This window comes from Dendropsophus ebraccatus, chromosome 3 (assembly GCF_027789765.1).
Source record: "Dendropsophus ebraccatus isolate aDenEbr1 chromosome 3, aDenEbr1.pat, whole genome shotgun sequence".
NCBI classification, from domain to species: domain Eukaryota; kingdom Metazoa; phylum Chordata; class Amphibia; order Anura; family Hylidae; genus Dendropsophus; species Dendropsophus ebraccatus.
The window spans coordinates 84,295,288-84,320,860 of NC_091456.1; the positions used below are offsets into that span (position 1 = coordinate 84,295,288).

A 25,573-nucleotide genomic window follows, 5' to 3' on the forward strand; every position below is an offset into this window, starting at 1 on the left:
TCAGATGAGAGTGCTTTCCTGGCCCCTCTTGACTCTAAGGATACTAATACATGGGCCGATGGGGGCCCGATAACTGTAAACTCGTTTACTGGGCCTATTACACGGCCGAATAATCTTTTAACAAGGGCTGCATGGACATCATTACCGATGTCCTTGCAGCCCTTGCTTAAACTCTATACATTACCTATCCATGCTGCAGGGCTCCTCTTGCGGTCTTCTCACCGGGTTTCGCTCGCTGCAGCTCCAGGGCAGCCTGTCTCAGCTGACAGGCCGCTCAGCCAATCACTGGCTGCGGCGGTCCCGGCCAGTGAGCTGGAGCTGCAGCACGCGGGACCCAGTGAGGAGACTGCAAGAGAAGCCCTGCAGCATGGACAGGTAATGCATAGAGTTTGGAAGTTGTCACCCGCCGGCCGCGCACTGCTATCACACGTAGGTAGAGGTAGATTTTAGCAAAAAATAAAAATCGAGATTTAAATCGTGAATCTTCATAAATTTTTAAAAATTCAAGACTTTATTTTTTTGGCTATATCGCCCAGCCCTAGTCCAAACCTATTTTAACTGTCAGCCGATGATTGTTGTTTATTACACGAAGCGAATCAGCCAGATAGGGACGGTTGTCGATTAGCGTGCCGTGTAATAGGGCCCTAAGGGTATGTTCACACTACGGAATTGGTGAGGAATTTCAAGCGTAGTTTGAGCCATGGACTCCGCTATCTGCCTGCCTCTGCTTTTGATTTAATGGGATTTCTCAAGCGCAATCTTCCGTCCGCTCAAAGAATTGACATAACTAGTCACAGCTCTCTGCGGGGAAGATTGACAGGCAGACCGACCCATTAGTGGCCGCTCTGCCTGTCAATCATCCCCGCACTGACAGGCAGAGTACCATGAATAGTCACGGGCGGCTCCCTGCCCAGATGACTAGTTGCCGCCCTTCTCCTGACCTCAAATAATAAATAAAACTTCTTTTTCACCTTTATAAAAACTACTACAGCTGCGGCTGGTATGCTCTGCGAGTTGCATAGTAGCTCTGTATTGTGCTGCAGGGAACCAAATCAGCACAATCTTTTAAAGGGAACCTGTAATCACTTTTATGCTGCCTGAGTCAATGGAGCAGTCCCCAGCAGTTCTCCCCACTTACCAGCCTTGATTGATAGATCTTTCCCTGTTTGGTGCAGGGATTCGTCTATTGGTGAAGGCTAGGGATGAACAATCTACATGGGAATACCCAATGACTTGTAGTTTACGCAGCATACAGTGATGATGGGTTACATAGAACACCTGTAAAAACACTGGATAACGTGAAGGATAAGCAATCCCTGACTTTATAAACATATAGGAAAAGTTGCATCTTCCTCTACTGTATATATAGTGTATTATACAAAAGCATCAGAAAGCTACAATGCAAGACTGTCATTACAGAAGCCAATGCCCTCATGTACAGCATCATAAGAACAGCATGGGTAAAAAGTTTTCCCCTTCAGGTGTGTGTGTTTGAAGGGAGGGGGTAAGGGACCCTACAAAAAAACCATATCATATAAGGTGGCACTGCCAGTCTCCACAAGGGCATGAAGACCCAGTGGTGTCACCCACCTACTGCAGCAGCTGTTGCTAAGCGACAATCATGACACATTCAGTTTACTGTCTTGCAAACAACTGCTCATATGTGAGGGACATGACCAACTCAACATTATTTGTTAGCAAACTGATTAAGATCAAGTTCTTGTGGCTAAATGCTCAGTTTTTGCTTTGTCTCACTAAGAACCCTTTCCCTTTTGCGTTCCTTACTTAGGGTCATGAAGTTAATTTGAGCTTTTCATCCCTCTAGAATAAACACTTCTCGTTTTAATTGTAGTATTTTCTTTTTATCTCCAGTTCACACAAGTGAAAAGTTCTGTTTAATTACACATAATTTCCCAGCCGCTCCGCTGAATATGTGCATTTTGTTTTGACATGTGGGGTTAGCTACTCAGGGACTGGTGCAGAGGCAGAAGAACAGATTACGCTTAATATGATCAAGTCACAATAAAGCTTTGTGCACTGTTACAGCAGAAATAATCACTTATTTTGCAGTGAGAGTTGTTTGTACTGCTGCAATGATTACCACAGAGTAAACCGCGCAAACTACTTAAAGGGTACAAACACACTTGCATTGACAATTTACCTTTATTGATGTGTTTGCTAAATGCAAAATTAACCAAGAAATTGTAACCCTTTTACCGCCGCAGAGTGTGTGTGTGTCTTTCACCTGGCTATATACCTTTTGAGTGTATGAGAAAACAGTCCGAGAGCTGTGTATGACGCTGGTGCTCTCCCCCTTGTCTTCTCCTACACTTACAGCAGTGAGGGGCTTAGAAGTGCAACTTGCACAGGCTCTAGATGGGAAGGAAAGCAGATACTAGGCATTTTGCAGAGGAGAATCACATAGACTAGTACAAGTGTAAAGAGAAAATAGAACACCCATGACCTAAACACACAGACTTTACAACCAGCATGTATTTCTGTGAGGATTCACCCACATAAGGCATCTGAATGTCTGAAACTAGGAACAGAGTACACTGGATATCCAGTGCAACATTTCTAGATCAATGTATCTACTTAATAAAAAAAATACACTTTACATACAGTGGTTTGCAATAAATTAGAATATAAACAATTTTTTTCAGTAATTCAATTCAAAAAGTGACCTCCTATATTCTATGGAGCCATTTAATACAGAGTAAACTTTTGCAAGCGTTTATTTCTGTTAGAGTTAATGAATATGGATTACAGCCAAGAAAAACCCAAAAGTCAGTATTTCAGAAAATTTGAATATTATATTAAACCAACTGAAAAAAATGTTTTTAACACAGAAATGTAGACCAAATGAAAAGTCTGTACAGTAAATGCCCTCACTACTTGGTCGGGGCACCTTTTGCATGAATGACTGCATCAATGCGGCATGGAGGCGATCAGCTGATGGCACTGCAGAGGTGTTATTGAAGCCCAGGTTGCTTTGATAGATGCATTTAGCTCATCTGCATTGTTGGGTCTGGTGTCTTTTTATCTTCCTCTTGACAATACCCCATAAATTCTCTATGGAGTTAAGCTTTCCAAAAAAGAAGAAAAAGTCTGGCTCTCACCCAGGTAGCAAAAATATATAAAGGTATCTTTATTCACCAAACGGGTTTATATGGCGTGGATCCACGCCATGTAAACCCGTTTGGTCAATAAAGATACCTTTATATATTTTTGCTACCTGGGTGAGAGCCAGACTTTTTCTTCTTTGTTGGAAAGATTATTGCAAGGACTGTGTATCTTTAGTCTGTGCACCACCTGTAGCACGCTCCGAGACATTGGCTACAATACACACTGGAGGATGGAATCCGCTAGCGGTTGTGAGTAGTGCCGAGAACCTTGTTTGTGATTAATCTATGGAGTTAAGGTCTGGCGAGTTTGCTGGCCAATCAAGCACAGTGATGTTGTGGTTAGTAAACCAGGTATTGGCACTTTTGGCAGTGTTGACAGGTGCCAGATCCTGCTGTAAGATAAAAAAAAAAAATCCATCTCATAAAATCTTTTTAGCACAGGGAAGCATGAAGTGCTCTAAAATCTCCTGGTAGACGACAGCGTTGACTTGGTGTTGATGAAACACAGTGAACCTAAACCAGCAGATGATATGGCTCCCCAAACCATCACTGATTGTGGAAACTTCACACTAGACCTCAAGCAGCTTGGATAGTGTGCCTCTCCCCTCTTCCTCCAGACTCTGGAACCTTGATTTCCAAATAAAATGCAAAATTTACTTTAATCTGAAAACAGCACCTTGGACCACTGATTCACAGTCCAGTTCTTCTTTTCCTTGGCCCAGATAAGACGCTTCTGGCGTTGTTTATTAGTCAGGAGTGGCTTGACACATGGAATGCAACACATGTCCTGCAGATGTCTGTATGTGGTGGCTTTTGAAGCACTGACTCCAGCAGCAGTCCACTCTTTGTGTTAAGACTGCGGTTCTCCTGGTTGCTTGTGCACCTTTTTTCTACCACACTTTTTCCTTCCACTCAACTTTCCATTAATATGCTTTGATACAGCACTCTGAGAACAGCCAGCTTCTTTAGCAATGAACTTTTGTGGCTTACCCTCCTTGTGGAGTGTGTGAATGACTTCTGGACATCTGTCAAGTCAGCAGTCTTCCCCATGATTATATTGCATACTGAACCAGACTAAAGGCCTTATTACACCAACAGATCTGACGACAGATTATCTGCCAAAGATTTGAAGCCAAACCCAGGAGTGGATTTTAAAAGAGGAGAAATCCAGTCTTTCCTTTTATGACCTGTTCTCGGTTTATAGTCTATTCCTGGGTTTGGCTTCAAATCTCTGGCAGATAATCTGTCGTCAGATCTGTTGGTGTAATAGGGCCCTAAGGGTACTATTACACGGAACGATAATCGGCCGAATTAGGCCAAATCTGCCGATTATCGCTCCGTGTAATAAATGCAACGATCAGCCGATGACAACGATCATCGGCTGATCGTTGATATAGGTTAGACCCTATTTTTGTCGGGCGCCGACCGCGCACCGCTGCGTGTAATAGCGGTGCGTGGCCAGCGACTAACGATATACATTACCCATCCACGTTCCAGGGCTGCTCCTGCCGTCCACTTCTCCCGGGGTCCCGCGCGCTCTAGCTTCACAGCGGCCTGTCAGCTGATAGGCCGCTCAGCCAATCACAGGCCGCGGCGGTCCCGGCCTGTGATTGGCTGAGCGGCCTACCAAATGACAGGCCGCTGTGAAGCTAGAGAGCGCGCGGGAACCCGGGAGAAGCAGACAGCAGGAGCAGCCCTGGAACGTGGATGGGTAATGTATGCCAGTTTAGCAAGGACTGCAAGGACATCGGTAACTATGTCCTTGCAGCTCTTGTCAAACGATTATCGGGCCGTGTAATAGGCTCAGTAAACGAGCAACGATCTAGCAGATCGCTGCTCGTTTTCAGGTATTATCGGGCCCTGCTCGGCCTGTGTAATACCACCCTAAGGGACCTTTTATAACACTTAGGAAGCCACTGCAGGTGTTTTGGGTTAATTATTAAAATTTTCTGAAATATTGACTTTTGGGGTTTTCTTGGCTGTAATCCATAATCATCAACTTTAACAGAAATAAACTCGAGGAAAAGTTCACTCTGTATGTAATGACTCTATAGAAAATATGAGGTCACTTTTTGGATTGAATTACTGAAAAAATGTTTTTGTTAATATTCTAATATGTAAGTATAAATTGGTCAAATAGCAAGATTGTGAAATTTTTTGTAGACTAATTTCAGTGGATTTGTCTACAAAATGTGGGTGACAAACAAACAGAATTCAGTAACTATATAACAATGCTGATGCAAAACTGTGAAAATACTTAGATATAAAAATGATCAATTTTATAGTAAACTGCCTTGGGAAAAAATATTAAACCATATGTACCACATTCTAAGAATGCTTACGTAGTTCACGTATGTCCAGGTTTTGGGGCTTGGGGCCATGTTCTAATTATAAAAGCAGAAGGTGGAAATGTTGACAGATTATGAGTGCTCTCTAGCAGTTGTAGCTCTTAGAAATAAAATAATTAACGGGGCTTCTTACAAAAAAAATTTTTTTTTGCTTCCTTTTTATGACAACTACGATTAGCTTCCTAAAGAAATGCTGCGTAAAGTATATATTCTCCCAACAGGTTTCAGTGTTTTAGATACTTACTCTTGAACATAAAGAGCATTACGAGTAAATGTATTCGTTCTTAATATCCCAGTTTTCTTAATAGTTGTATAATCACTGTACAAAGCTAGCAGTGAGTAATATACCCATACCTCTCCCAGGAGGCCATCGCTCATTACTTAGTCTACATATGTAATTATATACACATTTTTACAGAAAGAAGCTTTCTGCCAGATATAGCAAATCTGGAGTAAAGTAAACACAAATACGTGAAGTGAATTATAAAATACAGCGCACCTAATGGAAGGAACCAATACATTTTAAACCCAGTTTAGGAGATCATCTTGCATTTTATTATCTTATAATATAAGCCATGAAACGACATAGGATAATAAAAGACCCTTAGACCATTGTTTGCCACTATTGCAGTTTCAGTAGAGAGCAGCAGTCCTGCACAGGTATTAGCTATCTAGTAGCAAAAAGGAATGGAACACCCAGGTCAGACACTGACTGACAGCTGAGTGAGCAGGAGGCCGGGCAGCATTATTCATAAAGAAGAGGGAGGAGGAAGCAGCAGTGGTGAGGTTTGCAAAAACGCGGAGACCTGAGATTGTCCGTGGAGTGGGTTATGCACATTGTGCAATTACCTAAAAGTACCATGCTGACTAGGAGACTGTCAGCTACAGTACACTGTCAGCACCTCAGGTAGGGCCCAGGTGCTGACAGTTTCCCTTTGAACAGATGTCAAATGGAATCATGTCTTTCACATGTGTACTAGTAATAACCAATTAACAATTTACTGTCCTTTTTTAGTATGGCAACTGTTTAAATTCTCATGCTCCAGATGTTTCTCCCATGCCTTATTTTAACCATCTAAATTATGTAATATTTAAAGAAGACACATTTTAGAGTATGAGCTGTACTGGTGCCAATATTAAGTAGCCTAAAATCCTGTATTTTCTGCTCCTTTGGTTTCTTTTCACTATTCTATGAAGAAAAAAGGAGGTTTCGTGGGTGGCTGTTCCTATGTGGACAATGTAAGGCAGACAGATGTAAATTATGTCCCCCTGCCACTGTATGACTGCGGGTGGCCTAACAAGCCTGCGTGTGACAAATCTTGTTCATATGAGCATGGCAAACCCTGTGACTATGTGATGCCAGCCAAACTGCAGATGGTATTATAAGAGATAAAAGGCAGAAGTCACTTTTCTGCACATTTTTGTATCTGGTCGTTTGTACAGTAAATGATTTCTTGGAGTGGTAAAATTAGAATGTATTGTAATTTTCATGTATAGTCATCAGTGTTACATTCTACAGATGTTCCCATTGTTGTGTTTGCAATGTTTATTAATCACCAATATTTTACAGAAACAGGATTGCATAGTTAGATACATTGTAGACCTTGTGCTCTGTACACACTTAAAATACTTGTCAAAACTGTAAGTGATTTGTTTGTTTGTTAGACTTTGTAGCAAAATAAATGTCTTGCATGCAGTAAAAGTTCAGAGACGCATGATTACCCAAGAGCTTTGTTTACCCTGAACTTTTGAGCTATGGCATGAAGCCATTTTCAGGCTTTAGACATTGTGAAGATGTTAAGCACTGATATGATGTTCATTGTTAGTAAATGGGAAATACTGTTTCCCTCTTGTACCAAAGCATTTCAGTTATAATCTCTATGGCAGGAAACAAGGTTTGCCCAATAATTTTTACCATACATGTGATACATGTGTAGTTGTAGGCAAACTATGTATCAAACGTACTGCCCTCCAGCTGTTGTAAAACTGCAATTCCCATCTTGCTTGGACATCCAAAGCTTTTACCTTTTACCAGTACCTTTTTAGATGTAATGGTTAAAGTAATTCTTTGAATCTTTTGCAGCCCAGTTTAATGGCGGAGAAAAAAGACAGTCATCACCTTCTCCTTCAAGTGACAGGCGCAGACAGCTCCGAGCCCCTGGTGGTGGCTTCAAGCCTATAAAACATGGCAGCCCCGAACTCTGCGGTATCCTGGGAGAGAGAGTGGACCCAAATGTTGCACTAGAAAAACAAATGTGAGTTTTTATTTTATTATTACTTTTAACCCCTTAAGGACCCAGCCCAAAATGGAATAGTCACACCAGTTTTCATTTATACATTTGTTTCTCTCCCCACCTTCTAAAATCTACAGCACTATATTTTCCTTCTACATCTTTTTTTTTTTTTTTTTTTAAACCATAAAACTTTTTTTTTTTTTTTTTTTTGCAAAATATGACATAAATCACTCTTTTGTGACTCAAGTTCTTTATTTTCACCTATAGGGCTTTATGGGATGTCATTTTTTGCGCCATGATAGTTTTTATTAGTATCAAATCTCTGTGGATGGGACATTTTTTTTTTTTTCACTTTTTAATATCAACATTTAAAAAATTTTTTTTTGAGACTTAAGTCCCTCTCGGGGACTATTACCAGCAATCATTAGATTGCACACTCTGGTCAATGCTATGCTAGTAAGACTCTGAGAAGATTGGGGATCCAACTGCACAGAGGTTAGCAGTATACCTCCAGCAGTAATGGAAATTGATCAGGACCCCTACAGTCACACTTTTTTTTTTTTTTTGTGTGTGAATTCTATTATGGGAAGTTTAACACGGGTTATGTGTTTTTAGTTGGTACCATGGAGCCATCAGCCGGACAGATGCTGAGAACCTACTGAGGTTGTGCAAAGAATGCAGTTACCTTGTAAGGAACAGTCAGACAAGCAAGCATGACTATTCACTGTCACTGAAGTAAGTCATTTCTATTGCATCTCTTAAATGATATCTTACCTGCAAATATAAAAACACACCCACTCAAATTCCAAAAATTTACAAATATGAGAGAAAAGCGAATATTGTTGGGAGTTTTATCTAAAGCATAGCTGCAGAGCCCTTAGACTCCTTTTATTCAGAGGTTATTTACAGAAGGCATCTGCATTAAGGGTCTCTGTGCAGTGGCCCAGAACAGAGGTTTTCTCTAAGTTCTCTCAAAAGTGTATATTGGTGTCAGGATTTGTTCTTATTTGTATGTTTACTAGTTATTCCTGTTCTGAAAACTATAATGGCCACTGCAAACTGTTGGTATTATGTCGCCCCCAGTGTTCAAGTATGGTACTTCTCATGTATATTCATATACCTATGGTTCAATGGTGTGATTATGCAATAGGCTTGGTGTCACGTGACTTCCCCGGCTTCCATGGTAACCCCAATAGCCGTCGAGCTTTGGCTGGGGATGCTATGTCACTTCCTGTCCACCTCAGTCCTCTCTCCACCTTCAGGGGAGAAGGACGTGTGTTCTGCTGCTCCTCAGGGTTCTTCCCTCTACCTTCAAGGGGGAAGGGTGTGTTTCTCTACTGCTACTGTGGTACAAGGCCGCAACTCCACGGTATCAGTCCCAGTGCTGTCCAGAAGTGTTCCAGTCCAGTTGGGACCTGGTGTCCTCATTCTCAAGATTCTCATATTCAGCAAGATCTGTGTGTCGTTCTTCAGTCACTATTCTCATCAACAGCAAGTATTTCAGTCAGCTTATTCCGCCCAGTATCATATCTCCTGCACTACTACTCCCATCATTCAGTTTCTCCTTGCTCAAAGTAACGCTACCATCACAGTGTATTGCAGCATCACCCATTCCTCAGTTATATCCAAGTCTGCCTTAATCCTGGTTGCATCCAGAGAGACTGTTGCTATTGGTTACCACCATTACAATAAATGCACAACTACCGTTGTTTCTGAACCCTGGCATTGGTCTAGTTATTGTTGTCTTGACTAGGGACTACAAGGAATTGCCCGGGCCCCGCATGGTCAGGTTCCCATGGGTAAGTCAGCTCCCCTCGTGCCAATACGTTGACCCATCATCTGGCAACTGGCTACCCGGGTCCTACCCAGTACTTCCACCTACTACTACCCTCAGCGGGAGGCCCCAGCGCGTCTGCTTATGATCTTATTATGGATCAGTTGTTGTACTGCTCTGTTTTATGGTGCATATCTATGAATTTTTACTGCACATTTGAGATGAAAAACAAATTCAGGTGTGTTACCTCACATCAGATACAGCAGCAAACTGCTCCATAATATGGAACCATTGTGACGCCTTCCGCCTTTCTTTGCCCTTTTTGTGGCATGGATGCTAAATCTGCACTGATTTCCACATTTATGATGAAAAATCCACATTTGTCTCATCAAAATAATAGGAGCTTTAAATGTATATGTTTGGCTGGGCTCACTCTGCGTTTTTGCAGTGCGATTAAAAAATCTGTTTTTAAATGGCTACTTGTAACGTAGAGAAAACTGTTGTCAACCATGTTTTTTGGGTTTTTTTTTTTACTTATAGTTATTAAAGATTTTTATGAAGAGAGTACAACACAAAGTACTCAAAATGAACAGCATGGTCACAGTGGACCGAGATACAAACACAATAGAAACATATATGGGTAACCATATAAACACATAAACAGATAAACAAATAAACAAACAAATAAACATGCAGCTCTTACATATTTCCTAAAATTGAGAAGGACTTTATTAGGACTCTTGTTCAAGTCAATCAATTCGAAATAATAACACAGGTTACATCAGAGTGTAAGTACATCAGAGTGTGTGTGTACAGGTGTCAACCATGTTTTTGTGCTTGTTAAAAAAAAATGGATCTGCTTAGGTCCTTTTTTTTTTTTCTTTATATTGTAAGTCAGTGGAAAATGCATCCAAATGGATGGCACACAATTGCATCTATTTTTGTATGTTGTTTTTTTTCCTTTTCATAAAACTGACATGTTAAATAGACTGCAAAAACGCACTAGCCTAAATCCACATCAAAATCTGCACAGATTTCACACATGAATTCTGCTCAAATTTCAAGTCTGTATTTTGACCTTACATGACCAAATAAATAGGTAAGTGGATTTTCACTCCATTTATTCTGGTTTACTTGGAGGAATAAGATAAATTTCTGCACGTTTTTTTTAGACTAGTTTGAAATCTCTTTTAAGAAAATCAATACAGCAGGTTAGAGCAAAGAAGCACATTATTACTCGTGCCGACTTGCACCACTGAATTGTTTAGTTGCACCCTGCTGTGTCTGCATGGCTTTGGCACGCTATCAGCTGCGTCCGTGTATGCTTACTGGCATGCACCAGTAGGTGAAATAATGTCAACTCTGCTTGTATTTTGCCGTTGCACAGTAGGGAGGACATTTGGTTTTCTGTGGCCCAGCAAGTGTCCTATGTGAGAATGAACATAGGTTCTCCAGGCCATGGTGATTTGCAGGTGTATTCCTAGCAGTGGTGACATCACTGGCTGTCTGGATAATGTGTGCCAGCCTTTATAGGTCACCTTCTAAAATATTTTAATTAGGAAAGTCCTAAGATCCTACAGCACTTCTAGTAACTCATTGGAAGTAAAGCTGAGACCTGGAGTACAGCTGAGGCCCAGGTTAATTGCATTGCTCCCTTATGTGTTGTAGTTCAACTCTGCTGTGCCACCTCTTAATTTATATGGAAAAATCCCTTGAATTGCCCTTAACAAAAAAAAAAAAACACTTTTCTGTAAAATATCCCTATGGACAGCTTTAGAGCCTTAAGTTCAGATTTTTAGACTTGTAAAGTATTCCAGAGTAATGTAACCTCTATATTGGATGTTTAAAGTGAGTTTACAAATGTCATTCCCATTAGCAAGTACCTAGGTTTGCCAGAGAGTAGTCAGAATAAATTATATTGTCATTTACAAGTGTGCATATGCAAAATATATATTAGGTGTTTTTCTTTTTATATAATCTGTAAAAAAAAAAAATCTGCATCAATCTGTCAAGCAAATAATCTTGTATAAACTTGGACACCGTGAACACTGTGTTAAAGGGAATGTGTTGTCACAAGATGACCTATTTAAATAAAGTTTTAATGTTAATGGATACCTAAAGTTTTAAAAGTGATATGTCATAGTGACATGCCTGAAGTTTTATTTGTGGAGTCCTTGTGAATGCACAGCAGCACTCCATTCTTAAGTATGTTGGGAATCCCAATGGTCAGCACCTCGCTGATCCAATAAATAACAGAAGAGGGGATAAATCTTGATCATGGAAATACCCCTTTAGGGTGCCTTCCCACACACCGGATTCACAGCGGATTTCACGCTGCGACTTTGCATCGAAATCTGTTGCGGTTCCAGTGTTCGTTTGAAGGCACCCTTAGTGCTAATTTAAAGTTATTTCTTTTTCTTTGCTTAGAACAATCTTTACCACACTAACTTAAACAGTTTATGTATCTGCAGTAGCACATTAAGTGAAATTTTATAAAGACTGGCGTATGCCTGACCTGCGCCTGACATACCGTGGGCATAGAAATCTACATCTGCTACTAGCAGGTGTAGATTTTGGCAATGTTTTACGCCTGCGAGCAGGGGGTAAATCATAGTAAATTTGGCCCAGGAGAAGGCCACGCCTCCTCCCCGCCTAGCCAAGCCCCCCTGTCCGCCCATCAGGCAAGTGGGGGATAAAGCAGGGAGGGTACATCAGGGAGAAAGGACAAATCTGCGCCTTCTCCCTGGTATTCGCCCAAGATGCAGGCTTTATAAATCTCCCTCTTTGAGTCTTGTTTTTTTAAACCTCAGAGCTTTACCGGAAATCCAGGCAACAATGTCACAAAAGAAAACAAATTCCCTCAATGCTATGCCATTTGCTATTTCAGGTTGTATCTAACAATTAGTTTGAGGTGGTTGGCAGCATCTATCTCTGGGCACTGTGTTTGTAATCCCAGACACAAGAGGAATAAACATTATTGCTAGACTGTAGTGTCTTATATTTCAGTCTTGTCCTTTTACCAGGCCTGTATAGAGATGTGCTTACCTGACATATAAAGGTTACTTGGAGTAAACTTTACTTAGGGCATGTTCTTAAGGACACAAAATGTGCTGCGTGGCTCTCAACGAGCCGAAGGCGGCCCCCTTCTTTTGAAACTGATCTACACTGAAAACTGACATTGCACTACTTATGATCAGTAATGCACAAAATCACCCCTGTTTCTGCTTCTAAAATAGAGTTTCAATAGGTGTTTGAACTTACTTGAACTTTTGTGGTCGACATTATCTAAAGGCATTGTGGGCTATCTTCGTAGTCTAAAATCAAAAAGTTTGTTAGCATGTTTGCTTTGCACTATTGTTCAAAGTAAAAAATTACACAATCCTTTAGCTAAAAAAAATAAAATACAAGACTGAAATAATGGACAAAGTAATTCCTTAGGTAATGCCGCAGATTCCCAAAGAAAGTGTAAATGTATTCATTGTTGGGTATATAGGAAAGCATTATTCCTATACTGTTTCTTCTGTTTACTGAATTACCCTTAGTACAAATAAGCGTGGTTGTTGGAGGTATCTCCAGCCACATATTGAGTTTGCTATTTCCAGAAGTCATGAGAGTAAATCATCCTGCTCATAATTAGTGCGGATTGGACTGAAAATGTGACTAGCAGAGTGCAATAAAACAAGCCAATTCAGGTTGTAATGGGGACATCTCGATGTATAGTGATAGGCTAGGAAATTATCCGAGAAGATGGTTTAACCCCTCTGCTGCAAGAGGAGCTGTGTAGATTTCTGCAGAAAGCCATTTATTCTAGTTGCACCTAACAGATTTCTTACAAAAAAAAAGAATTCATGTTTTGTAAGTCCAGATCTTTACATGACCTCAAAGACTTAAATAACTGAAACAAAAAAATAAATAAAAAAAAAGCACTTGTAGTTTTTTTTTCCACTTTATGTATTCCATTGTTCTAGCATGATACGGTGTGATTTTGGTATCACTTTATGGATCAGTGTCTCCCCTAAAAGTCCATTTACACTGAATGATGGATGAAGTATTGTACAGAACGTATTTATATGATAAGAATTTTACATTCTTAAACTCTATGAAAGTAAATATAATAGTTTTAAAAGGCATTTATTTGTATAGTGGCAACATATTCCACAGCGCTGTATAGAGCTTTCACTCAAATCAGTCCTTTTCTAAATTGGAGTTTACAGTCTAAATTCCAAATGATCAGTAGGTATTTGGTGTATAAGAGAGACACGGAGTACCAGGAGGAAACTTCACTATGTTTGTGTGGAGCATACAGTATGTGATGTGCTTTGAATAATACATTAATTATGTAATAGTACTGTATACAATAATTTTGAAGCCAGAGTTGATGTCTGTACGTTTTTACGGACTGCACATAGATCTGGCTATAGAAATACATTAGCTGTCACCCAAAGAAATATTTAACCAAGAGCACCTATGTTTTAAAAGAGAAATTAATGCTGGTAGTAGTGCACTTTAAAATCCGGAGCACGGCTTTTAGAATAATATACATAATTTGGAAGTTCTAGAGGACTAACTTACTGGAGTTTGGTTTTTGCACTTAAAATGTTACCTATGTTAACAATAATTCCATTATTATCACATTATATAGAAGGGTACGTTTTCAGAGATGTGTTGATTTATACTGCAGGGAAAAATAATCAGATAGAGAAATGTATACCATTTCCATGAAACCTAATTTGTTCTTGCCTATGCAAGTATAATGACTTTTAAGAGAACAGACTCCTTCTCTGAATAAACTTCCAGTCAGCACATTACTTTAGTTGAATTATTTAAGGAATGCTATATTATTACAAGTAATGTTCCTTACAAGAGATTCATGATGGAAATTGCCCTGACCTCAAAGATCTTGGTGGATTTAAAGAGCTTTTTAGACCCCAGGCACACATTATTTACCATCTGTGGCTTCCAGGTATTTGCTTATCCATTTTATTTTCAACATTATTTTACCTGTTGACCTTTTAAGTTATACCATTTTATTCCATGTTCCAGAAAGTTCTTTTAGACGTGGTGTTGAGATTTCGAGGAAGTTTTGGGTTTTGTTTCATTTTAGACAGAATGGATACTAGAGTTGAAAAAGTTATAGCTGTCCAACAACTGGATTGCCAGTGTATTCAATACTTGCCTAATAGGTGGGCAGTGGGATGCAGCACGGTGTGGAGTGGACAGGTCTCTTTTTGCACTTTATTTACAAACAGGTGTAAGTCATGTTGAAAATTTACACGTCAGATTCACTGGATTTATTAAGAGGCATGCATTAGTACTGTTCATAACCTAGTAGTAGTAGTAGTAGTAGTGTTCATGACCATGACCACTGCTGGAGGACGCTTAGAGTATGTTCACATTATGTATTAGACAAGGAAGTTCAAGCAGAATCTGCACTGTAGATTAAAAGTCTGCCTAACCCATTGATTGGATGGATTGCGCTTAAGAAATCCCATTGAATCAATTAGAAATGAGTGAATCGCTCAACAAAACAAAGCGCTTTGTTTGATCAGTGTTTCGCTCATCAAGCTGCCGGCCTTTCAGAGCTGCCTTGCTTCTTGCCGCTCCTCTTAGGTTGCCTGGAAAAACTGGATCCAATCTTGGGAAACTTCTTCCAGTTTCCCAGGATTGGATCAAGCTGTTCCCCAGCACCCGGGGTGGAGCGGCGGGGGGCGGGGCAGCGCTGAAAGGCCGGTGGCATGATGGGCAGAGCGCTGATCAAATGAAGTGCTTTGTTTTGTTTAGATGAACTCGCTCTCTAGAATGATGATGATGATTCGCTCTCTAGAATCAATGGGACAGGCAGAATTTCAAGCGGAATGTGCAGTGCGGACTCGGCTCAAAATTCCTTACCTATTCTATAGTTTGAACATACCCTTACTGTTCAGAAAATGATAGGATACCTTTGTTCTTTGATAGGGTTTCTATGGTCTGTGATAGGTTTTCTATGCTTTTTGATTGGGAAAACCCCTTAATAAACCATAAACCACTTTATGGTAGAAAATGCTCTTTATTTTTATTGTATACCGCTTGCATACTTTCACTAATATTTGTGAGCTTCATAAAAGCAGCTAAGTACCTTTTTATTGCTTAATGTTTTGCCTACCTCTTCTGCCATACTATGATTTTCCATTGGAGATTACATCAGTGCACAGAAATAAAACATACCAAGGGACCTGTAGGTCATTTGTTTTTCTCCAAACATTATTGAACGATTTATGCTGTCAAATGAGGTCGGTATTTTACAGCAAACCATTGCCTACAGCAGTTTATTGCTTTAATCATTTTAATTTTATAAGCCATTTGGGGAGTAACATTAATATGTCAGGCATACTCCTAGAAGTTTATAGATTTTAGGGAGATGCATGGCCTCTTAAAACTGGTTTCAATTACCAGGGTCTGTAGATCATTAACAGCAATAGACTGCTTTCCACCCACTGTCAAAACCTTGGTTCACTCCCTGCACACAGTAGCCCAGATCTTCTATGACTTCCCTCACATTTACTATGTTGCATACAAAATGCAGGTATGGTTTTGGGTGCGTCACAAATTTTGCTAAATTCTGGTCCAAATTCTTGGGCACATTTTAAGTCAAATAAAATAGTTGCTCTACACTTTAAACAGTCTTCAGGTGAACCATATCCTTAACATTTGGGGTATGTCTGTCTAATGGAGCGTTTACACAGACAGATTAATCTGACAGATTTTGGAAGCCAAAGCTAGGAATTGATTTAAAAAAAGAGGAGAAATTTCAGTCTTTATGACCTGTTCTCTGTTTATAGTCTGTTCCTGACTTCAAAGATCTGTCAGATAAATCTCTCTGTGTAAACGCACCATAAGAGGTAAATTTTGTTACTTGCAGTGTATGTACTGCAAGCCGTATGGTTGCATGCACATAATTTACAAATGGTTGCATGCAACATGATAGATTTGCGCAAGACCACACTGTCACTGAAAACCTGTGAGTCTTCTCAGAGCTTGTGTTGATTTGCAGAAAGATTTGTATAAAAAATTGCATATAGTAAGTGAAACTTGCCTATAAGAAAAGCCATAAATATAGGATCTCATACTTCCACACACATTTTTTACTTCGAAGGTGAACTGGGAACCAAAAGTTGCAAATTTTCGAGTAAACAAATGCACCATGACAGTCAGATTAGTAGACATTGGGAACCTTTGTAAACACTAGTGGAAATGGAAGCCAGGGATCTTGACCATGGTAGATAAGCTCTCCATTGCTGGTGCTTGCATAGATTTCATACATATCTTTTATTACATATGGCCTCTACCTGTTGTCTACATCTGTACCTGGAGTTTAGCAATGAGTAGAAAACTGGAGTAGCACTACAAAAAAGTAAATCTCTCTAACCGCACAGTTTATGACAAAGGTCCCTTCTAGTGTTGAACAAACCTGTCAAAATGTTGTGGATCAGCAATGTTCTCCAAACCTGATATTTGATTCTCAGTGGCTGCCGAAGTTTGATGCTGCCCTAAGGCTGCCAGGAAAACATGTTTTTCAGCACTCCTTATGGCTGCATCTAACTTTTTTAGCCACTGGGAACTGAACACTGAACATTCGGGTTCAGATAGCATTTTGACATATCCGCTCAACACTAGTGTTGAGCTGATCTGTCAAAAGTGTTCGAGTCGGCAACTGAAAGACTCTGCCTTTGATTACCGGTGGTTGCAGAGATTGCATGCTGCCCTTGGGCTGCCAGGAAAACATGGATATGACCGTAGGTTGCAGGGCTGTGGAGTCGGTAAGCCGCAGATCCGACTCAGACTCCTGAATTTTATCAGAACAGACTCCGACTCCTGCTCCTTCTTAAATGGCCAGTCATATACCAGGGGAGTTATCGCACTGGCTCAGCAGCTTCTCTCTAATGTCCTACATGATCTTGGGGCAATTTCTGAGGGAATAAGGAAATATATAAAGCAGCTTCCCCTGTGTGTGCAGTGGATGCAGCCAGTTTCCAGCCTCCATGTCCTAAACTCCTCACAACTAGACTAGATGGAGCAGGGGGTCTTTAAATTTCTAACAAAATGTTCACCATACACACAAACACTTCTAACAATGCCAAATACCTGTAATATAGAGGGGGTCACACATAGTGATATAGAGGGGTCAGCCATAGTGATATGGAGGGGTCACTGTGGGTGTGAGGGCACGCCATAGCACACACATACACACAGCCTGCTGTAGCCATAGCATAAACACACAGCCTGCTGCAGCCATAGTACATACACACACGTAGTCTGCTGCAGCCATAGCACACATACACACAGCCTGCTGCAGCCATAGTACATACACACACATACACAGCCTGCTGCAGCCATAGCACACACACACAGCCTGCTGCAGCCATAGCATTCACACATAGCCTGCTGCAGCCATAGAACACTGAAGAAAAACACCACATTGAGGACAGAGGTTACTCCTACACTACTTATGTCTTCTCCTCCTCATCCAGGAAGAGACCAGCTCAGATCTCTCCCCACCCAATGGACTCTTCCAGCTCAGAAACAAACTGCCAAATAGTGACTGACAGCTTTTCCCCTACCACCCTTATGTAGTAGGGCCAGTGTCCTATTAGAATGTGCTCATAATATATATTGTTGAGCAAATCTTATAAAATTCATATCAAAACTCAATTCTAAATTGTTTTAAGATTTTTTTAAAGCTGGAGTCGTTACATTTTTCCCGACTCCAGACAAAACTAGCTTCGACTCTGACTACGATTCCTACTCCACAGCCCTGGTAGGTTGTATGCATTTTTTCCTGGGAGCCTTAGGGCGGCATGCAATCTCTGCAGCCACCGGTAATCAAATGGCGAGTCTTTCAGTTGCCAACTCAAACACTTTTACATAGTTACATAGTTAATACGGTTGAAAAAAGACACATGTCCATCAAGTTCAACCAAGGAGGGGATGGATACAGGGAAGGGGGAGGGGTGATAGGTTCTATACATATGCATTTATATTATTTTGGTCTAAGAACCTGTCTAGCCCTGTTTTGAAGCCCTCTACTGTTTTTGCTGTGACCAGATCCTGTGGTAGACTGTTCCCAGATTCACAGTTCTCATGGTAAAGAAGGCTTGTCGCCTCCGGAGATTGAACCTTTTTTTCTCCAGGCGGAGGCAGTGCCCTCTTGTCCTTTGAGGGGGTTTTACCTGGAACATCTTTTCCCCATATCTCTTGTAGGGGCCATTTATATATTTAAATAAGTTAATCATATCTCCCCTTAAACGTCTCTTCTCCAGACTAAACAAATGTAATTCTTTTAATCTCTCCTCATAACTAAGATGCTCCATTCCCCTTATTAGTTTAGTTGCCCGTCTTTGTACCCTCTCCAGCTCTAGAACATCCTTTTTATGAATCGGGTTCCAAAACTGGACGGCATACTCTAGATGAGGCCGCACCAAAGCTTTATAAAGCGGTAATATTATATCCCTGTCCCGAGAGTCCATGCCTGTTTTAATGCATGACAATATCCTGCTGGCCTTAGAAGCAGCTGACTGACATTGTGTGCTGTTCTGTAGTCTATTATCTACAAGTACACCCAGATCCTTCTCCATCAGTGACTCTCCCAGAATAACTCCCCCCAGGACATATGATGCATGTGGGTTATTAGTACCAAGGTGCATAACTTTTTACATTTATCCACATTGAACCTCATTTGCCAAGTGGATGCCCAAACACTCAGTGTGTCTAAGTCATCCTGTAACATCTGCACATCCTCCATAGACTGTACTGTACTACAAAGCTTGGTGTCATCTGCAAAGATAGAAACATTGCTGTTAATTCCATTCTCAATATCATTAATAAACAAGTTAAACAGAAGAGGGCCCAGTACTGACCCTTGGGGTACACCACTTATTACCGGGGACCATTCGGAGTAGGAATCATTGACCACCACTCTCTGGGTACGATTATTAAGCCAGTTTTCAATCCAGTTACACATTAAATTTTCCAAACCAATAGACTTTAACTTACCCATCAGACGTCCATGAGGAACTGTGTCAAACGCTTTTGCAAAATCCAGGTACACTATATCCACAGCCGCGCCGCCATCCAGGCTTCTACTTACCTCTTCATAGAAACATATTAGGTTGGTTTGACAGCTTCTGTCCTTAGTAAAACCATGCTGGTTATCACTTATAATACTATTAGCCACTACATATTCCTGGATGTAGTCCCTTATAAGCCCCTCAAATAGTTTCCCCACAATGGACGTTAAGCTTACGGGTCTATAGTTACCTGGGGAAGTTCGAGAGCCCTTTTTGAAGATCGGCATTACATTTGCCTTACGCCAGTCCCTCGGCACAATACCAGTAAGCAAAGAATCACGGAATATTTCATACAAGGGTAGTGAAATTACAGAACTGAGTTCCCTAAGAACTCTGGGGTGCAATCCATCAGGCCCTGGAGCTTTGGTTACATTGAGTTTGTTTAATTTATCTTGGACCATATCTATAGTAAACCAGTTCAGTACATTACATGTGTTAGCAGCACTGGCCCCACCCACCTCAGTACTGGCCCCACCCACCACAGCTCCATCCTCTTTTGTATATACAGAACTGAAGAACCCATTAAGTAACTCAGCTTTCTCCTGATCCCCAGTTATTAATTCCCGTCGCCATTATTTAGGGGTCCTACATGCTCTGACCTTGGTTTTTTTGCATTAATATATTTGAAGAATTTTTTGGGGTTTCTTTTGCTTTCTATAGCTACCTGCCTTTCATTGTGAATTTTTGCTGCTTTTATTACATTTTTACAGGTTTTGTTGACTTCTTTGTAATGTTTAAATGCTACAGCTGACCCCTCTAATTTATATTTTTTGAATGCCCCTTTTTTCTCATTTATAGCCCTTCTAACCTCGGTTGTAAGCCATGTGGGATTGGATTTTAACCGTTTATATTTGTTACCCATAGGAGTATATTTGGCAGTACAGTTATTTAATGTGGATTTGAAGATTTCCCATTTATTAGCTGTATCCGTATGTGACAGCAGCCGCTCCCAGTCTATGCCCTGAAGTTCTGCCCTTAACCCAGGAAAATTGGCCCTTTTAAAATTAAGAGTTTTTGCCCTCCCAACATGTTTTTCTTTTCTACACTTTAAGCTAAAAGTCACTATATTGTGGCCACTATTACCCAGGTGTTCATGGACAGTGACATCCCCAACCAGCTCAGCGTTGTTAGAAATAACCAGATCCAACAAGGCATCACTTCTAGTTGGCTCCTCCACAAACTGGCCCAGAAAATTATCCTGCAGGAGGTTAAGAAATTCCCTCCCCTTTGTGGTTTTAGCTGAACCGTGACCCCAATCTATATCTGGGTAGTTGAGGTCCCCCATTACCACTACTGTCCCCTCCCGGGCAGCCCGCTCTATTTGTCTATTCAACTGGCCATCTACCTCCTCAGTAATGTTGGCGGTCTATTGATTACACCAAGAATAATTTTTTCACTCTTTACCTCCTTCTGTAGTTCTACCCACAATGCTTCCACATCATCACAGTCATCGCCCACTATTGCATCTTTTACACTCACTTTAATATCATTAATAACATACAGACATACTCCTCCTCCCCTTCTGCCCACCCGGTCCCTTCTGAACAACGTAAATCCCTGAATATTGACAGCCCAGTCATGTGAGGAGTCCAGCCATGTCTCAGTCACACCAACCACATCAATGGACTCCTCCAGAACCAAGGCCTCTAGCTCCCCCATCTTGCTGGCTAGACTTCTGGAATTAGTAACCATACACTTTATATTACCATCGAGTTTAACCGCTTCATTATAAGAAATGGGATTTATTACTGTGCTGTGGCTACAATCATTCTCACTGTTCATCCGCAACATATGGATCTCCCTATGCACTGCTCTTATCCTCCCCCCACAGGACCCTTCTCCTCCCTCCTCATTGTTCTGTCCCCTCTCTAACCTATCTGCCACTACATTACATACTACATTGTCCTCCCTCCACATCCCTAGTTTAAAAACCCCTCCACCCCTTCTAGGATTCTCGCCCCCAGCACAGCGGACCCCCTTCCATTAAGGTGCAAATTATCTGCGGAAAACAGATTGTACCCCAATGAAAAGTCAGCCCAGTGCTCTAAAAACCCAAACCCTTCTCCTCTACACCATGACTTGAGCCATGCATTTAACTCCCTAAGCTCCCGCTGTCTTTCCTGCGATGCGCATGGCACAGGCAGTATTCCAGAGAATACCACCTTGGAGGTCCTTCCCTTCAACTTAGCACCTAGTTCTCTAAAATTATTTTTAATAGACCTCCACCTACCTTGTATCCTGTCATTGGTTCCCACATGGACCACGACAGCTGGGTCATCCCCAGCCCCCCCCAAGTAATTTATCCACCCTTTCCACCACATGCCGAACCCTGGCACCAGGGAGACGGCAAACCATTCGGTTGAGGCGGTCTTGGCGACAAATTAGTCTATCCGTCTTCCTGATTATAGAATCCCCTACAACCACTAGCTGTCTAGGCCTACCTACAATACCATCCCGCCCACTACTAGTTGGACTGTTCCCCGGCTGTTAGGGAGAACAGGTTCCACTAGAGCTGCCATTTCTGACACGGATGCCCTTGCATCATCACCTAACTTGGCAATTTTGCTTGGGCATATAGTAGGAGAAGTGGCCTTCCTTTTCTTGGATCCCTTACTGGTCCCTCTAACTACATTAACCCAGCTACTTACTTGGGCCTCCTGATCTACATCACCACCCTCCATCTCTAACCCACTAACTTCCTGCTCAGTGAGCCGAAGTTCCCTCTCAAGGTGGCCAAGTTCCCTCAGTGTTGCAATATGCTTCTCCAGATCTCTAACTCGAGCTTCTAGATGGGCAACATGCTCACATCTGTCACAGCGGTACTCACCCTGGAACACCTGCTCCAGTTGTGCGTACATGCGGCAGACTGCGCACTGAATGAAACCTTCCATCTCGCTAGCCATCATCCTCAGTGCAACAAAAACAGTGAAAAAGAAAGAGATTTAGTACTTACCAGAACTTGTAACTCCTTCTTTCAACTCCACTTATTTTCAACCACTTGTCAGCAAGCACAGTGAGCAAGCACACACAGTGAGTGCTGAGCCTTGATTTAAGCACCTGAGATCAATTAACCCCACCCCCAGGTGCAGAGCAGACCAGAGAAAAAAAAAACAGTTTGGACCTGTTTAACTAAGCAACTATGGCACTAGCTATCTATGCACTGCAGCAATGCACACCACACAATTGCACAAAAACAACAATATATCAGTCACTCCAAACCCACAGAATCACCAACAACTCCTTTTTTAAACTCCACTTATTTTCAACCACTTGTCAGCAAGCACAGTGAGCAAGCACTTTTGACAGATCAGCTCAACACTAGTCCTTTCCCTTCTACGCCATGTAGAATACTTGACCATTCTTTTGGTCCTGAATCTAAACGGTACGTGTAAATCTGCTACATGAAGTTCGTGTGTTTCCTCCTTTCTTGTATAAATTTCCATCCAAAACTATGCAGACAAATTACTTGCAAATAACATTTCATATTATGAAGTATTATCTGTAAAAAGATGGCAGTGCCAAGCTGGGACCTTCACCTGTAGCTGTGAGAGACCTTGTTCACTTTTAGTTGCCACCACAGATTGTTACTTCGCTGTGCTCAGTCTTGGGGCCCAAAGTAGTTTTGGTGGTTTCAATGCTACTACTACCACCACCAGAGCTAAAAGTGTTGTGCCCCACTCTATCTGGTGTGTTTACCTAGGCTTACCTTACATGCACTTAGAGTTGATATAAAATGAAAGCATCATATTTCTTCAGAAATTTTTTTAGTGAATGCGAGCAATGTTTTCTACTGGAAACCTGTTGTGGTTGGCTTCCATAGATTAACAAAAGCTGTATATACAGGAATTAACTCCTCGGCTTGATGTGAGACACAGGAATTCAGTGTTTTAAAACATTTCTGTAAACTCAGTGGAATTCACTGATTTTTCATTTCCAGCTGATGCTAAAATGAGGGTGTGTAATTTCTTCCAAATTGTTTAGTTTGCCTTTGTGGCGTTTTGTAAAGTAGAGATGTAGCCATATGCAGTGAATGGATGGAGAAGTTTCTGCAAGCAGTTAGCATTTCTTACCGAAGCAGCTGTCCAATAAATGACAGATTGTGTTGGTTTAAAGGGGTATTCTTGTATTAGAAAGAAAATTTCAACTAAAAGAATCACCCCCCAGATGTATAACTTACTGTTTTTTTTCGGCGTATAAGATGACCTCCAACTTTTTCAGTTAAAGTAAAGAGTTTTTGATATACTAGTCTATAAAACTACCCCTCTTCCAAAGCAACCCAAATAAAAATGGGTGCTTTCATATGGTGAGGGGGGACGAGCCAGGGGGTAATATGACAGCACATGTTAATCCATTCAGCAGTACAGGACAGAGTAATCTTCCTGGCGCCCCTCACTGCTGCGCTGCCAGCCACGCACACAGCCACTGCTCTACTGCTTCTCAATGCCACCGGTAGGGTGGCCGCTAGCGGGGCTGTAGTCAGGTGTAGTGAAGACGAGTGTGCAGAGAGGAGCGGAGTGTGTAGAGTTCTGGTTGCAGCCATCCTTCTGGTGGCATTGAGAAGCAGTGGCAGTGTGCATGGCTGGCAGCGTGGAGGTGCAGGGTGCGGAGGGTTCCTCCGTCCTGTTCTGCTACAGGGATTTACATGTGCTGTAATAATAAGCCCCCGCTTGTCCTCCCTCACACCGGAGTTCTCATTAGGTCTTCGGCGCCGCACAGCCTGCACCTCCGGCGTATAAGACGACCCTGACCTTAGAGCAGGTTTTCCAGGGTTAAAAAGTCATCTTATACGCCAGACAATATGGTACTAATGAAGAGTTATCACTACTAATATTGTCTTCGGCATCTTTTGTATGATTTCCCCCTGACTTTTGCAAAATGTGTATTGTGTCCAGCTCCCCAATGCCTTCTCCTTTCCATAGGCAATGCAAGTGCCGTGGCCCGGTTGGTGAGAATGTTATGCGGCAGGTGGGCATTTGTTGGGGTTTTTATGGTTTTTTTTTTAGCTGGTTCACTTGTCACGGTGGCCAGGAGTGGTTATAACCCACCCTCAGATACACGGGCGCTGGCACTTGTAAAGGTAGAACAGTTGTAAGGGTGCAGGTGCAGTAACAAAAATAGTACAGAGTCTTTAAAACTTAAACAAAGGTGACTTTTACTGAAAAACTTTAGTGCAATACAGTGAAAAAAAATTCAGAACTTGACAGCAGTGCGTGAGGCATTAACCAGAGGAATAAAGAATAGAAGTAGAGGTGAAATTTGTCTTAGAGAAGGTACAGGGATCATCTTGGGAGCCTTGTCCAAGGTAGTAGTGTATTCTGCCGGGATTAGTGTGACGAGTAGCACTTCAAGTGAAAGAATACGCGTACTCGCGTATATACATCTATGTATGACCGCCTTCTGCCCAACAAGGTCAGAGAGTGCCAGGTTGGGTAGTACTAGCCCCAGGCCTATACAACTAGGCGTAGCAGCCTCCTTGACTTTCCAAGATAGCCATGTGAAATGTGACCGCTCATGGTCCCCCGCCAGGCTCCTGATCCTACGATGTCACAGCCCCACTCAGAAATGCCCACTGAGCCAATTAGTGATTGAGGTGGGGCACAGTTGCAGTCTTTGGGGCTGCAATTTTTCAGGAGCACAGACACTAACAGAGAGCTGATTAAATCCAGGCCTATGTCTGACCTCCTATATCACAGGTATATGGCATTGTTAGCAGTTTTTCTTTGTGTATGGTGTAAACACTGCTCAAGAAAATAAAGGGAACACTCAACACATCCTAGATCTGCATGAATGAAATATTCTCATTAAATACTTTGTTCTTTACAAAGTTGAATGTGCTGACAATACAATCACACAAAATCATCAACGGAAATCAAATTTATTAATTAATGGGGGCCTGAATTTTGAGTCACACACAAAATTAAAGTGGAAAAACACACTTCAGGCTGATCCAGCTTTGATGTAATGTCCTCAAAACAAGTCAAAATGAGGC

The 25,573-nt window shown here is 41.5% G+C and overlaps 1 protein-coding gene across 1 annotated transcript in view; it reads left to right on the top strand.

The window, feature by feature from the left end:
- SHB (SH2 domain containing adaptor protein B) overlaps positions 1 to 25,573 on the top strand; it is a 137,181-nt gene that overhangs the window by 74,284 nt on the left and 37,324 nt on the right. The window contains exons 4-5 of the mRNA XM_069962113.1: positions 7,557 to 7,728; positions 8,323 to 8,442. Coding sequence (XP_069818214.1) covers positions 7,557 to 7,728; positions 8,323 to 8,442 — 292 coding nt within the window. The remainder of the gene's footprint in view (positions 1 to 7,556; positions 7,729 to 8,322; positions 8,443 to 25,573) is intronic.